General features: G+C 41.9%; 1 protein-coding gene across 10 annotated transcripts in view; it reads right to left on the bottom strand.

The window, feature by feature from the left end:
• Positions 1–13,639, bottom strand: part of PPP1R9A (protein phosphatase 1 regulatory subunit 9A) — a 243,183-nt gene that overhangs the window by 61,673 nt on the left and 167,871 nt on the right. For all 10 annotated transcript variants that reach the window (XM_032785350.2, XM_032785349.2, XM_032785348.2 and 7 more), the window contains exon 6: positions 11,084–11,219. In XM_032785350.2, the coding sequence (XP_032641241.1) occupies positions 11,084–11,219 (136 nt within the window). The remainder of the gene's footprint in view (positions 1–11,083; positions 11,220–13,639) is intronic.

The raw sequence follows: 13,639 nt of genomic DNA, 5'->3' as shown, positions 1-13,639 counted from the left end.
TGGGTTGGTGAAATGTGGTTTGTGGAATAAGTGCTCTCTTACAAGATGGAGAGAATGCTGAAAAACTATAAACAATTTTCAAACCATTTCACAACAAAGGGAAATACAATATAATATTAACAGGAGAAGAAAAGGGCATATAAATTGTTGCAAAACACTACCAAGAATTCTAAACTAATATGTAATATGGACAACTTCCCGTAAATTAGAATCTTAACTGACCATGTAAAGGTTAATAATATCTGTGACGTGCTGTATGTACAATTATGCTGTTAGCTGGGACTGGCTGGTCACAGAGCTATCTGTTATGTCCTATATTCCAGTGGGGGACAAGGAGAGTGGTATGTGAGATGTTATTCTGACCCTAGGCCATCTAGGTTTCCCCCCTCTGAAGGGCTCTTCAGGCAGCCAGTTAAAAAGGCATTCCAGCTGCTCTGCATTGCCAGACTGGAGGCCAGAATCAGGCCCTGAGAGTCAAGGTTCCCAAGTTCAATTACCATTTCTGTCACTGACTTGCTATGTAAACTTGGAAAAGTCATTTAATCTCCCACTGCACTTCAGCTTCCCCCATGTAAAAATGGGAATAATAATACTTACTCCACAGAAGTGTTGTGAGGTTTAATTAACGTCTGTAAAGTGCCCTCAGATCCTCAAATGAAAGTGCACAGCATTTTTATCACCAATCTACTCTCATCAAGCTCGAAGTAATTGCTAGTCCCATTTTTTATTAACATATATTTTAAATACTGGGGGGAGATTTTCAAACGCACAAGCAGCATTTAAGCGCCCAACTCTTACTGCCTTTCAGTGGGACTTAGATACCTACCTGCCATTTGCCAATCAAACCCATTATTTAAACAGTGCTAATAGCATGCTAGGTGTTGTACAGACAAGTATAAACAATATTATTGGCAATAAATATATAATAAACATCACCACTTTTCACCTAAATAGCAAATCTCATAGGAAAGTTTAAGAGTTGTAGAAAAATTTCAGTTTAAGACTACTACAGAGACGAGTAAAAAGAATGAAAGTTGTAAAATAAAGAATTTACTAGTATTCTTTCAATAAAAAGAGGTATTAAAAGCAGAACTTATGTGATCCCCTTGGTAGGACCAATCCACACATATTAGTGTAGATCAGTGAAATCTGAACATTACTCCTCTGAGGCCTAATTCAATATACCTGTCTATGCATCTGTAATAGTGTTATACATATTGTGTGTGTGTGTGTGTGTGTGTGTGTGTGTTTACACACACACACACACACCCCCATACAATATACATATATTTTACATACTTAGTATAGTCTATACATATACATATTTTATACGTATTCAGTGCTGAAACAGAACCTTCAGAACAGTTACATATTCCTCCAGATTATTTTATTTATTTATCCTACTTTTACTGCTTTCAGTGTTGTATCCTATATTCTTAGAGCTCACATGAGTAGCACATTGAATTTAAGGAGACTACTAACATAAGCAAAATTACTCATATTCACATTTGCAGAATCAGGCTCGTAGATAGAACAGAAACTTTACTTTCCACCTGTCATAAACAGATGGTTAAGGGTTAATGTCTCTTTTACCTGTAAAGGGTTAAGAAGTTCACCTAGCCTAGCTAACACCTGACCAGAGGAACCAATAGGGGAACAAGATGTTTCAAAAGGAAGGAGAGAAGTTTTTTCTTGTTATGAGTTCCAGTTTCAGCCAGAGTGAAAAGTCAAGGAACCAGCCTCTTTAGCAAGTTAGTACGTTTAGACAGGGATAAATAGGTTTATGTTTATTTCTTTGTAACCTGTCTTATGCATTAGAGGTAGATCAAATTGATATTTTTTTTGTGTAACTAAATTTGTGCCAGGGGAACATCCTCTGTGTTTTGATCTGTTGGCTGGAGAGTAGCTGGTATGCTTATCTCTCCAGAGGGTTTCTTTTACCTTTCTTTTCCTTAATTAAGACCTTTTTCTTAATACCTGATTGATTTTTCCTTGTTTTTAGATCCAAGGGGATTGGATCTGGACTCACTAGGGATTGGTAGGAGAAGGAGGGGCGATGGTTATTTTCCTTGTTTTAAGATCTCAAAGGATTGGATCTGGACTCATCAGGGAATTGGTGAAGGAGTCTCAAGGTACGCAGGAGGGGAGGTTTTTGGGGAAAGGGAGTGATCCAGCACTGAAAATTTGGATGGTGGCAGCGATACCATCAGGTGATCTTCAGTGGGATTTCTGCCGGTCCTAGAGCAGGGCGCGAAGGAGTGACAAGATTACACGATTAACAGATGGTCAGGCAGTGGTGCTATAAGGAGGGCTTTGGGATTGACCGGTCATTGGGAAGCATTTACGGACAGACGACTGTTCTTCCGGATAGACTTCACTAGTAAGGAGGGAAATAGACTTCTAGGATGGAGGCTCGCCGACCTCATTAAGAGAGCTTTAACTAGGAAGTTGGGAGATGGTTGGGAGATGTCAGGAGATCTTCCACGCCAGAATTTAACTGTGAGAGGGAAGTAAACAAAGTGAGAGGGGATACCCTTGTGGACCGAAGAATTGGACCCAAGGAGGCATAGCGGAGTAAGAAACTAGACCACAGGTGATGTGGTGGTAGAGGTCTGTGCAAACGGGGGGTAAGAATGTCACTGACACCAAACGCCAAAATTAAAATGTCTGTTCTAATTGCGAGGAGCCTAGGTAACAAGATGGAGAACTGGAGCTACTGGTGCAGGAAGTGAAACCGGATATATATAGGGATAAACAGAACCTGGTGGAAGTACTCATAGACTGGAGTACAGGTATTGAAGGTAATGTGCTGTTTAGAAACGACAGGAAGAAGGCAAGGTGGTGAGTAGCATTGTTAATCAATGATGAGGTGACTGTAATGAAATAGAAGTGATGGAATGGTACGACAGAGTCTGTTGGGCAAAATCACACTGGGTAAAAAGCTACTAGGCCTCCCTGAGATAGTGCTTGGGGTGTGCTACAGACCAGGGATCCTGTTGGATATGGATAGACCTCTTTAAATGTCTTTAACGAAGTAACACTAAGGGGATTGTATGATCATGGGTGACTTCAACTTCCAGATATAGACGGTGGACAAGTGCTTGCAAGAATAATAGGGGTCAGATTTTTTCTGGATGTGATAGCGGATGGATTTCTTCACCAAGTAGTTGAAGTACGGCAAGAGGGGATGCCATTTTAGATTTGGTTTGGTGAGCAGTGGGACCTCGTAGAAGAAATGGTGGTAGGACAACCTTGGTTCGAGTGATCAGAGCTGATTCAGTTCAAATAGATGGAAGGATAAACAAAGGTAGATCTACGGATTAGGGTTTTTGACTTCTCAGGGCTAATTTTAAAGAGTTAAGGATTGTTAGGGAAGAACGTGGACTGGACGGAGGAACTTGTGGATTTAAATGCGGAGGAGGCCTGGAATTACTTTAAGTCGCAGCTGCGGAAACTGTTGGAAGCCTGCATCCAAGAAAGGGTGAAAAAAAACATGGGCAGGAGTTGTAGGCCCAGCTGGATGAGCAAGCATCCAGAGAGGGATTAGGAAAAGAAGAAAGCTTACAGGGGTGGAAGAAAGCGGGATTAACAAGGGAACTCTATTGAGGTCCAGACATGTAGGGTAAAAGTGAGAAGGCTAAAAGCGCGTAGAACTGGACCTTGCAAAGGAATTTAAAACAATAGTAAAAGGTTCTACAGCCACATATAGAGAAAACAAAAGAAAGAAGAAGTGGGGCCGCATTACACTGAGGATGGAATGAGGTTAAGATAACTATGGCCCCAATATCTAAATAAGTACTTTGCCTCAGTCTTTAATAAGACTATGAGGAGTTTAGGGATGATGGGGGATGTAAACAGGAATGAGGATTGGAGGTGGGTATTACCCTCTGAGGTAGAGACCAAAACTTGAACAGCTTAATGGACAAAACGGAGGGCCAAGACAATCTCCATCCAAGGATATTAAAGGAACTGGTGCATTGAATTGCGAGCCCATTAGCGAGTTTTTAATCAATCGGTAACTCGGGGGTGATTACGTACGCTGGAGAATTGCTAATGTTAGTTCCTATCTTCAAGAAAGGAAACAAAAGTCGATCCGGGTTAAACTAAGGCCTGTTAGCTTGACGTCTGTGTATGTAAGTCTTGGAAAAAAATTTTAAAAGGAGAAAGTACGTTAAGGACATTGAGGTCAATGGTAAATTGGGATGAATTGCAACATGGATTACTCAGGGTAGATCGTGCCAACTCAAACCTGATCTCCTTCTTGAGGAAGTGCGTATTACTAGACAAAGAAAATGCCGTAGATCTATTTACTCGATTCAGTTAAGGGCGTTACACGGTTCCGCATGGGGAACTGTTGTCTAAATTGGAAAAGATGGGATGAATATGAAAGTTGTAGGTGGATAAGGAACTGGTTAAGGGGAGACTCCGCGGGTCTATACTGAAGGGTGAACTGTCAGCTGGAAGGAGGTTTACTTAGTGGAGTCCCTCAAGAGATCGGTTTGGGACCGATCTTATTTAACTTCTTTTATCTTGACCTTGGCACAGAGCGGGGAATGTGCTATAAAGTTTGTGGATGTACACATAGCTTGGGGTTGTAAACGGGAAGGACCGGGTACTATACAGGACAGATCTGACACCTTGTAACGTATCCTCGGGTTGTTATAAAAGTGTATGGGTAGGGTTCTGTGGCCTGCTTTGTGCAGGAGGTCAGACTAGATGATCATATTGGTCCCTTCTGACCTACGAGTCTATGAGTCTATGATACCAGATCTAAGCTAGTAATTAAGCTTAGAAGTGTCCATGCAGATCCCTACGTCTGTACCCTAAATTTCAGAGTGGGGAAGGAACCATGACACCACCAAATTCTGGCTTTTTCCATGTAACACCACATTTCTTGTTTTCCTGTTTCTAATGATGCTGGAAATTAGCGTGGATTTATTGGTTTACTTTCTTGTTAGTGCACCAGTGTTATTGATGGAAACATCTGGCAAAGTAAACACATGGCACTTGCTCCAGCTCCCACGTCTCTGGGCAGGGCTCGAACACAACTCTGGGATCAGTATTTGTTAGTGAAATTCTGTGGCAGATGCCAGTAAAGTGAGTTTAAATGTTGTTTTGGTTAGGTCTTACTTTCAAACTTGCAATTTAAAAAACAGTATTTTTCATCTGTTGACTATAGGATGCTGAATTTAACTTTGTTTTTATGTATACAGTCAGATTGTGAAGAATACTGTCAAATCAGATCATTCAAATTTTAAAGTAGGTCAATTTGGGGAGTCGAAAATACCCAAAGTCTCTTAAACCTAAGAAAACTACTATCTTTAGAATAAATATCAAAGGCTTAGATTTTTCCCCACTAGGTAGTCAGGTTGTCAATGTATTCTGATGTGAACTTGTTTTTCATTGAGTGGGAAAATTTGTTTTGCTCTGGAGTTTTCAAATACGCTGGCACTGCATTGTATGTTAAGACACCATGAAACTTTCTGTTTCTATTCATACTGACCTAGATCACAAACAAATTCAACTCGGGCAATGTCAATTCTGCAGCTGTCGTTCTTGGCAGCTGCCACAACTGACAGCTCCCTCACCTGGTGCACCTTCTTAGCTCACCAACTGGAAGTCTTCTTGTTGCCCCCCCAAGCCCTCCCTTTAGGGAGGGCCCTCCCAGTATCCCATACCCTCCAAAATGCTCCCCTCTACTAGCCATGATCCTCACCAACATTAGCTGGTGTTAACTGGAAACATCCCTCTCCTCTCCACAGACAGCGCTGGCTGAGCCTGCAATCTCTCCCTTTTGCCATACACCACATATTCCAAATCTTCCAGACACACAGAGGTATTAGGAGAAGAATAGAGAGCCGACAGGTAAGAAGCCATGAGGAACACAGCACACCTGCCATTTCCACTGAGAGGGACCTGGTTTGGGGGTGCATTTCTGAAGACCTGTGATGGGCATGGCTAAATGGACGCAGAGATGGGACTCTCAGCCAGTGAACTGAAACCTTGTCTATGCACCAGCTTACACCTATTTAGATACAGGGGCTTTTTAAAACTGATTTGCTAAACTGGCAAAAAAAACGTGTGGATGGTCTTCATTTGGTTTAAGAGCGGCTTATACCAATTTAGCTTAAGTTGATTCCTTCCTTACAGACTTACAGACCATTCTTAAATAGAAAGAAGAGTGTTTTTAAACTCATTTAAGTTAAGTTGGGGCAACAGTTTATTGTAGACAAGCTGCAGAGTTTCGCCAGATGATGGTGAGGTCAAAACTGACATTCACCCCCTCTGAACATATAGGTGTAAGGCAGCACTTGTTTATAGACACACAGGAAAATTTTACACCAACTGAGGTTGGTTTGTGTGCATCCACACAATCATTTCTGCTTCAGCTGATGCAAAACAATGGTTTGAAGCAAAAACACCTGAGTCCTCTAATATGGACAAGGCCATAGGCTGGTATTTGAACAAATACAGAACCTGACAATGACAGTGTAATATCATTTGTGGACAATGGGCCCATTCATGCCCTCTCCGAAATAAATGGGAGTTTTGCTAATGAATTCAAAAGAGGCAGTTTTGGACCCTTATAATTAATTAATTAATGCAAAAATTGTGTTTAAAAAAGTACAACACAGCAATTTAAGGGAATACCTGATGTATATGTCATGAATATACACTGACTGATTAATAAAATCTGCTGCCTGTTATGTCACATAAAACTACTACTATTAGGTTGTTCAGACCCTGTGTGAAGTTAATAAGCCATACATGAAAATTTAATTAGAGTAAAAGCAGCAGCAAAGCACAGACAAAAGTTATTTGCTTCAAAATAACACAGCTTTTTACAATAACAATTGTCATTGTTACTGTAGTTGCCTGAGGCTCCTTGAAATTTCCTCTCTGTTTTCTAAAATGATTGACAACAAAAAATAAAAAAGAATTCTTCTGTACGGTAGCCAAATGAGAAGTTATATTATGCACCCTGACAGCAAAAGTTCAGTTCATACTGTCTTCGTGATGGCTGAAATTCTCCCCTATACAACGAGGTCAGCAAAAGGCCTATTCAACACTTAAGTTCTACAGAAAACGAGGCACTTAAGTGGTATATCGGCCTTTTGCTAGCTCTCTATATCAGGCTGGATTTCATTTGACATTATTCATTCAATTTTGCTGTACACTGCAGCAGATAATACCGTAAAATCATCTTTAAAAACACGAATAGTAACTCTATTGTATTTTTCCATCTTAAATGGAAAACATATTAATTCATATTGTTTAATAGCACAGATGATAAATAGAGTGGCCCTGAATCTCTTCTCACGTACACTGGGGGAAATCGACACTAATTGTCCAAAGAGCTTAACTAAGAGCAGACTCAGGCTTAATCTTTTGTTTGTCTACAAGTCTCCAACAGTGATGAAATGGTACTTAATGGACTATGGACATAGTTTAATGCTACCTCTTCATCAATGTTTTCTGACAGCTTGCACTCAGCTCATCATGTGCAAGACACTTGACGTATACTGGAGTCGCGTCAACCACCACTTTCACAACAACATTTCTAGGTACTACAATTGGATTTGCTTAACAATTTGTCCCCATTTAAAAACAATCTTTTGGTATTTGGATATTAATGCACATAACATAATAATATTTTGCTTCTTCAGCTAAGTCATGTCATTTTCTAAACTGGTTCTTCATGTTACTTTGAACACTGATAAAATAAGGATAAAAACTGAAAATCTATTCAGACCATTGATGTAATAAAAAAACCTAATGATATTTTACTCATCTGTCAATAAAATACAAAAATACTTGTCCAAAAAAAGTGGGTAAGTAGAAATTTGCAAGGTTGCTACAGCGTTTGCATGTCATTCACCACAAAATACAGCTATTGCAAAGAAGGAATGTGACAGCTACTGTTCGGCTATATCAGAAGAACAAGAGACACTGGAAGTGGTTTAACTAGTGGAAGTAGTTTAACTGGAGCGCAATTTTATTAACAACTACCTGGAAGTACCCGGCAGACAAAAGTGTACAGTGCAGGTAGCTCCATGATCAATTTAATATTTACCCTGGGGTCTTCTGTCAGCAACCTGACCCCTGGATCCCCAGCAATCCCTCTCCTGGGACCTTACCATCCCCTCCCTTGAATGAGGGGGAAGGTAGGCTATAAAAGTGGTGAGCTGGATTCCCTGCCATGCCAGTCATAGGAGCCCCAAACCCCCTTTTCTCTTCTTTAAAAAACACCTCCTTTAAATCCTTTACCAAACTATTTATTTGATCATTATTCCATTCCCCTCAGAATACCTGCACCGGACATCCATCCCACACTTACATAATGAGTTGGGACATCATAGCCTAACTCCTATTCCATGCTCACCCCAACTAAGCTCCCTGCCCCCAAATCCACTATAGGGATGACAAAAGAAACTCACTCTGCTTGGCCAATCTGGCAATGAGGGGAAAATTCCTCCCTAGTCCTCCTGCTCCCCAGGAAGGAGTGGCTAGCGCAATGCCCACAGCAGATCCTGATATTTCACCACTTTCAAGGATAAGAGGGCGGCTGCTGCCCCGTTTGGTCCTGGTGAAAGAGGGCATTTCCCCTACATAATCTCCCCTCTCTTCCAGTTACCTGGGGATGAGTTAGTGTCCCCTTGATGACACAGTCTCCATCTGTAGCAACATCTGTGCCTCTCTGTCCTTAAAGAGATGTATCCCTTTGCCTGGCGAGCCAGAACCCTCCCCCTGCAAGGTGTGGAGATCATCTTCAATGATGTATGATAAAATGCAACAGGTGGATGGAATAAAACAGGCTTGGAAGGATTAGTTTTTTTTCTTTAACAGTAAATGTCAGTAAACAGCGATTTCACTGCACACACGTAAACTGACAACAAAATATTTCCATTGATAGTAACAGAAATCTACAGATAGGCAAAGTAAGAAAAATGCTGCTTGAAAGCTTATTAGAACTTGATTTAAGCATATCTATTTTGTATACCTTGACTTGGTATGTTGACAATTTGTGTTTAAATGGTTATAAAGACTTAACTTGTTGAATCTTAATGTCTATTATCATTAAATTATTGTCTGATCCCCTCATAATTTCCCACAGCTGTGAAAATTTAAATCTATAAAAATCTATAAATATAAAAAATGCTTAAAATCCGTAATTTTGCATACATGTGAAAATTGAAAAAGATTAAAAATAGAAAAATACTTAAAGATAAACATCAATATTATCCATCGAAACTATAAAAAAATAAAAACCAAATTCTGCCAAGCCTAAATAAAACAAAAGGGAGGAGGGAAAGGACAATGACGAAACAATAGTGAGATAAGGCATTTTGCCGTAGGTCCCACCTGAAAGAAGGCACCTCCAACAACATAGTACTTTCTAACACCATTCTTGGGGCATTAGGTCAGAACTGACTCAAAGGAAACAGTGTCACCAACGGAATTACCAACACCAACTGTGACCCAGGGATCCCTTGGTGACAACTGGCAGAGGGCACTGGAGTATTTAAGGGCTACCAGGGATCCCCTGGGTCTGGTATCTACATACTAGTTCACCGAACAGTCATACAGGATCTGTACTGAAAGCCTGTGTCACACTGGTCCTCATAATCATTGTGAAATGTATGCACAGATAATGTAAGGAGTTCTACACTGAAAATGATGTTCTTAAGGTCTGTGACTTGGGGCGGGTCACCAAAAGGTATGAAACAGATTTCTTCCAGCCAACAGATGTTTATCATAGAATCATAGACTGGAAGGGACCTCAGTAAGTCATTTAGTTCAGTCCCCTGCACTCAAGGCAGGACTATATAATAACTAGACCATTCCTGACAGGTGTTTGTCTAACCTGTTCTTAAAAACCTCCAATGACGGAGATTCCACAACCTCCCTGGGCAATTTCTTCCAGTGCTTAACCACACTGACAGTTGGATGTTTTTCCTAATCTCCAATCTAAGCCTCCCTTGCTGTAATTTAAGCCCACTGCTTTTTGTCTTATCATCAGAGGTAGGGAGAGGGGCATTTTAAGGGGCTAGGAAGAAATTAAGGGGATTGTATGGCTAAAGCCTGTTGGTGTCAGAACGAGTATATGTGTACATTGTGGGTGTTGGGAGATGTAAATATGATGACTCTGAACATGCATTTCAGTAAAGGCTGTATATGGTATGGGTTAAACTGCATTCTAACTCGTAGGGGTCCATCAGATACCCAAAATGGAAAAAATAGATTAAATGGAAGTTTCAAAATAACACTTTTTACTAGTTCATTTAATGGAGGCTGAGGATGATAAAGAACAATTGCCCTCATGCATCTCTCTACAGAAACCTCAAAAAATTAATTACTGGAAGATAAACAATAATCATTTTCCCCAGAGAGAGAACAATGCTTCAGTGTATTAGCAAACCAACCTCCTTTCCTAATATAGGCACAGCAGACACCTTAACAAAAGAGCAATGCTTACAGAAGTGTCAATCAATTTGATGTTTACTCTCCTCGAACAAAAGGATTATTTTAAATACATGCTGAAAAACTTAGTAAGTGACTTCGTTCCTGAAGAAGGACACATGCTAAAATCGGTAAAGAAACAATTAGAGTTGGTGGAGAGATAGATAGCAGTACCTAAGCGTCTCTTTGACTGACTGTTTAGAAAATCTAAACCAAATCTGGCCCTGCGCTACTTAGCTGTTTCAACTTGGAGCAGAGGATTTAGGAATCTTGTCCTATGCGACAGCAGGACAAGTTTCCTACCAGGCATTCGTCAGATTCATAGTCATATACACCAGCTATTGTGCTGGCTAGCACATCACAGCCCCAGGCTGAAGCAGTCTTAAAGACCAATATTGATTAAAATACAGTGTGGGCATGGTTACATTTTTGAGCACCACAGGAATATATGTATTAGTAAAACAGGTGTATGTTTTTGCAGGCATGGTACAATAGATTTAGTTTTCATATGACACTGCTTCGTCTCACCATTATCTCAAAGCACGTTAGAAAGAACGAACTGGAAATCGAAAAGGGAACATTATGAAGTAATGAACAGGAGGAATGCTAACAAGTATATTACCTCATCATCATCTGCATCATACTGTGCATAATGCTGTTCCAGGAGCTCTCTCTGGCGACGCTCTTGTTCTAGAGTCTGGCTAATCAGCTGAGCAACCTCACTTACTTGTCCTGGCTTTTCTCGTCCAATTACAAACCTGTAGAAAACATTATTGAACAAGATTATTCTTCAGTCCTTTCTCAAGCTCTGTTTTTGATTTTTTTTTATTAATGGTGTACATTAACTGTGCAAAATATCTGATGTGGCTGTGACCATATGCAAAGCCCACTATGTAGACTATTCTTGCCAGAGAAGACACAATATACACCAGACATGGTGTGACCAGGTACACTACAGTACAGTGTTAAAAAAACAACACCACTAACAATGCTCATGAAGTCTAGCTCCAAATTCCCCCTCCACAGAGTGTGAACGCCACGGATTTAGACCCAGAGCAGGGCAAATTTGTTACACACATCATCTACTCCTGAAGGAATTCTGCACCACTGCACAATGCAGAATTTACACAGAAATTAATGTTCTGCACAGAATTTCCTCCTCCCTCACCCAGAAATTGGCTGCAGAGCTGCTGGCCACCACTAGGGGCACCTGAACCCTGAAGAGCCTGGGTCCCCAGCTTGCAAATAGAAGACACCACTGAGGAAAAGGAGAAGGGAGCTGGAGGGCTCCCAACAGCTGCAGCCCCCAGCACCAGGGCCGCCCAGAGGATTCAGGGGGCCTGGGGTCTTCGGTAGCGGGGGGCCCCCGCTGCCGGATTGCCACTGAAGACTCGGCACTTCGGCAGCAGGTCCCAGAGCGGAAGGGCCTCCCGCCGCCGAAGACCCGGAGCGGAAGAAGCTCCAGAGGCCCAGGCCCCGCGAGAGTTTTCTGGGGCCCCCGGAGCGAGTGAAGGACTCTGCTCCAGGGGCCCCAAAAAACTCTCGTGGGGGCCCCTGCGGGGCCTGGGGCAAATTGCCCCACTTTCCCCCCCCAGGCGGGCCTGCCCAGCACACCCTAAAGGAAGGAGGCAGCATGCAGGAAATTCCACATAAGCCTGGGACCCAGCATCAGGCTGTTTCTCCCTCTGGATCCCTGGGCTCTGGGGGGTAGGGGATGTGTGAGAGTGGGATGTGGGGGGAGGCATCCAGCAGATAAGTTGAGGGGGGGGCTACCCCGCAGCTGGGCTCAGGGGGAGGAAGTCCAAGTGTCTGAGCTGGGGTGCGCCCTGCAGCTGAGCTCAGAGTTGGTGCGAATGTCTGGGCTGGGGAGCCCCACGGCTGGGCTCAGTGGGGGTGCAGAGTCTGGGCTGGGGAGACCCAGCAGCTGGGCTCTGGAGAGTAGGGGGTGCAGTGTTTGGGCTGGGGGGATCCAGCAGCTGGGCTGTGGAGGGCAAGGGGTGCAATATTTGGGCTGGGGGGAACAGAGCTGGGTTCTGGGATGAGGTGGTGCGAGTGTCTGAGCTGCGGGGCGTGGCTAGGCGAGGAGGAAGGGGTGTGAGCATCTGGTCTGGAAGGCACCACGCAGCTGGGCTCGGGGGGGGGGGGGGGGACCAGAGAAACAGGAACTGGGTTGTCAGAGGGCTTTCTTTAACTTTCTACTCCTGGGGGAATTTATTTTGTATCTGTATTGTTACACACATACAGTAGAACCTCAGCATTATGAACACCAGAGTTACAAACTGACCAGTCAACCACACACTTCATTTGGAACCAGAATTACACAATCAGGCAGCAGCAGAGACGGGAAAGAAAAAAAAAGAAGCAAATACAGTACAGTACTGTGTTAAATGAAAACTACTAAAAAAACAAAAGGGAAAGCAGCACTTTTCTTCTCCACAGTAAAGTTTCAAAGCTGTATTAAGTCAATGTTCAGTGGTAAATTTTGAAAGAACAACCATAACTTTTTGTTCAGAGTTATGAACATTTTAGAATTATGAACAACCTCCATTCCCAAAGTGTTCTTAACTCTGAGGTTCTAATGTAGTTTCTGACAGGTATTTTGAAATAAATTACCAAAACAATTGAAACTGGCATTATTATATAGTGTTATTTTGACAAATAAAATATGCAGAATTTTAAAATATTGTGCACAAAATTTTTAATTTTTGGCACAGAATTCACAAAGGAGTAATCATCACTGCCAATTCAATAACTGCAGCACATTTCCTCCCACAAGCCTGCAAAAAAACAGGCACATGGTAGTAGCATAGAGATTTCTGTGGGCTTATGAGGAGTGGAGTGTACTATAGAGCCACTGTTCTATTCTTCCCCACCTGCACTGCATTTCCTGCTCGTTATAAACACCTAAGCCACCCCCGCTAAAGTGAAGAATCGGTCTCCATGTTTTTGTCCAATCAGTTTAGCTTCTGGATTTTCATCTTTTCCCATGGATACATCTATAGATGATACTTATGCTATTTTCTTAATTCAAAGTGCATTTAAGTTTTCCTGTTATTTCATGAGACTCAGTCACTACACTATTCTCTCAAAGTTTGTTATTGTTGCAGGTTCAAAACTTATTCCCTTGCTTTGGTTGAAATCCAGATCTAGTTTTCAGCAATTACATTTTAGGATGAGC

This window comes from Chelonoidis abingdonii, chromosome 2, assembly GCF_003597395.2.
Source record: "Chelonoidis abingdonii isolate Lonesome George chromosome 2, CheloAbing_2.0, whole genome shotgun sequence".
NCBI lineage: Eukaryota > Metazoa > Chordata > Testudines > Testudinidae > Chelonoidis > Chelonoidis abingdonii.
Note: the sequence above shows the minus strand (reverse complement) of the source record. Positions and strands in the feature narration are given on the sequence as shown.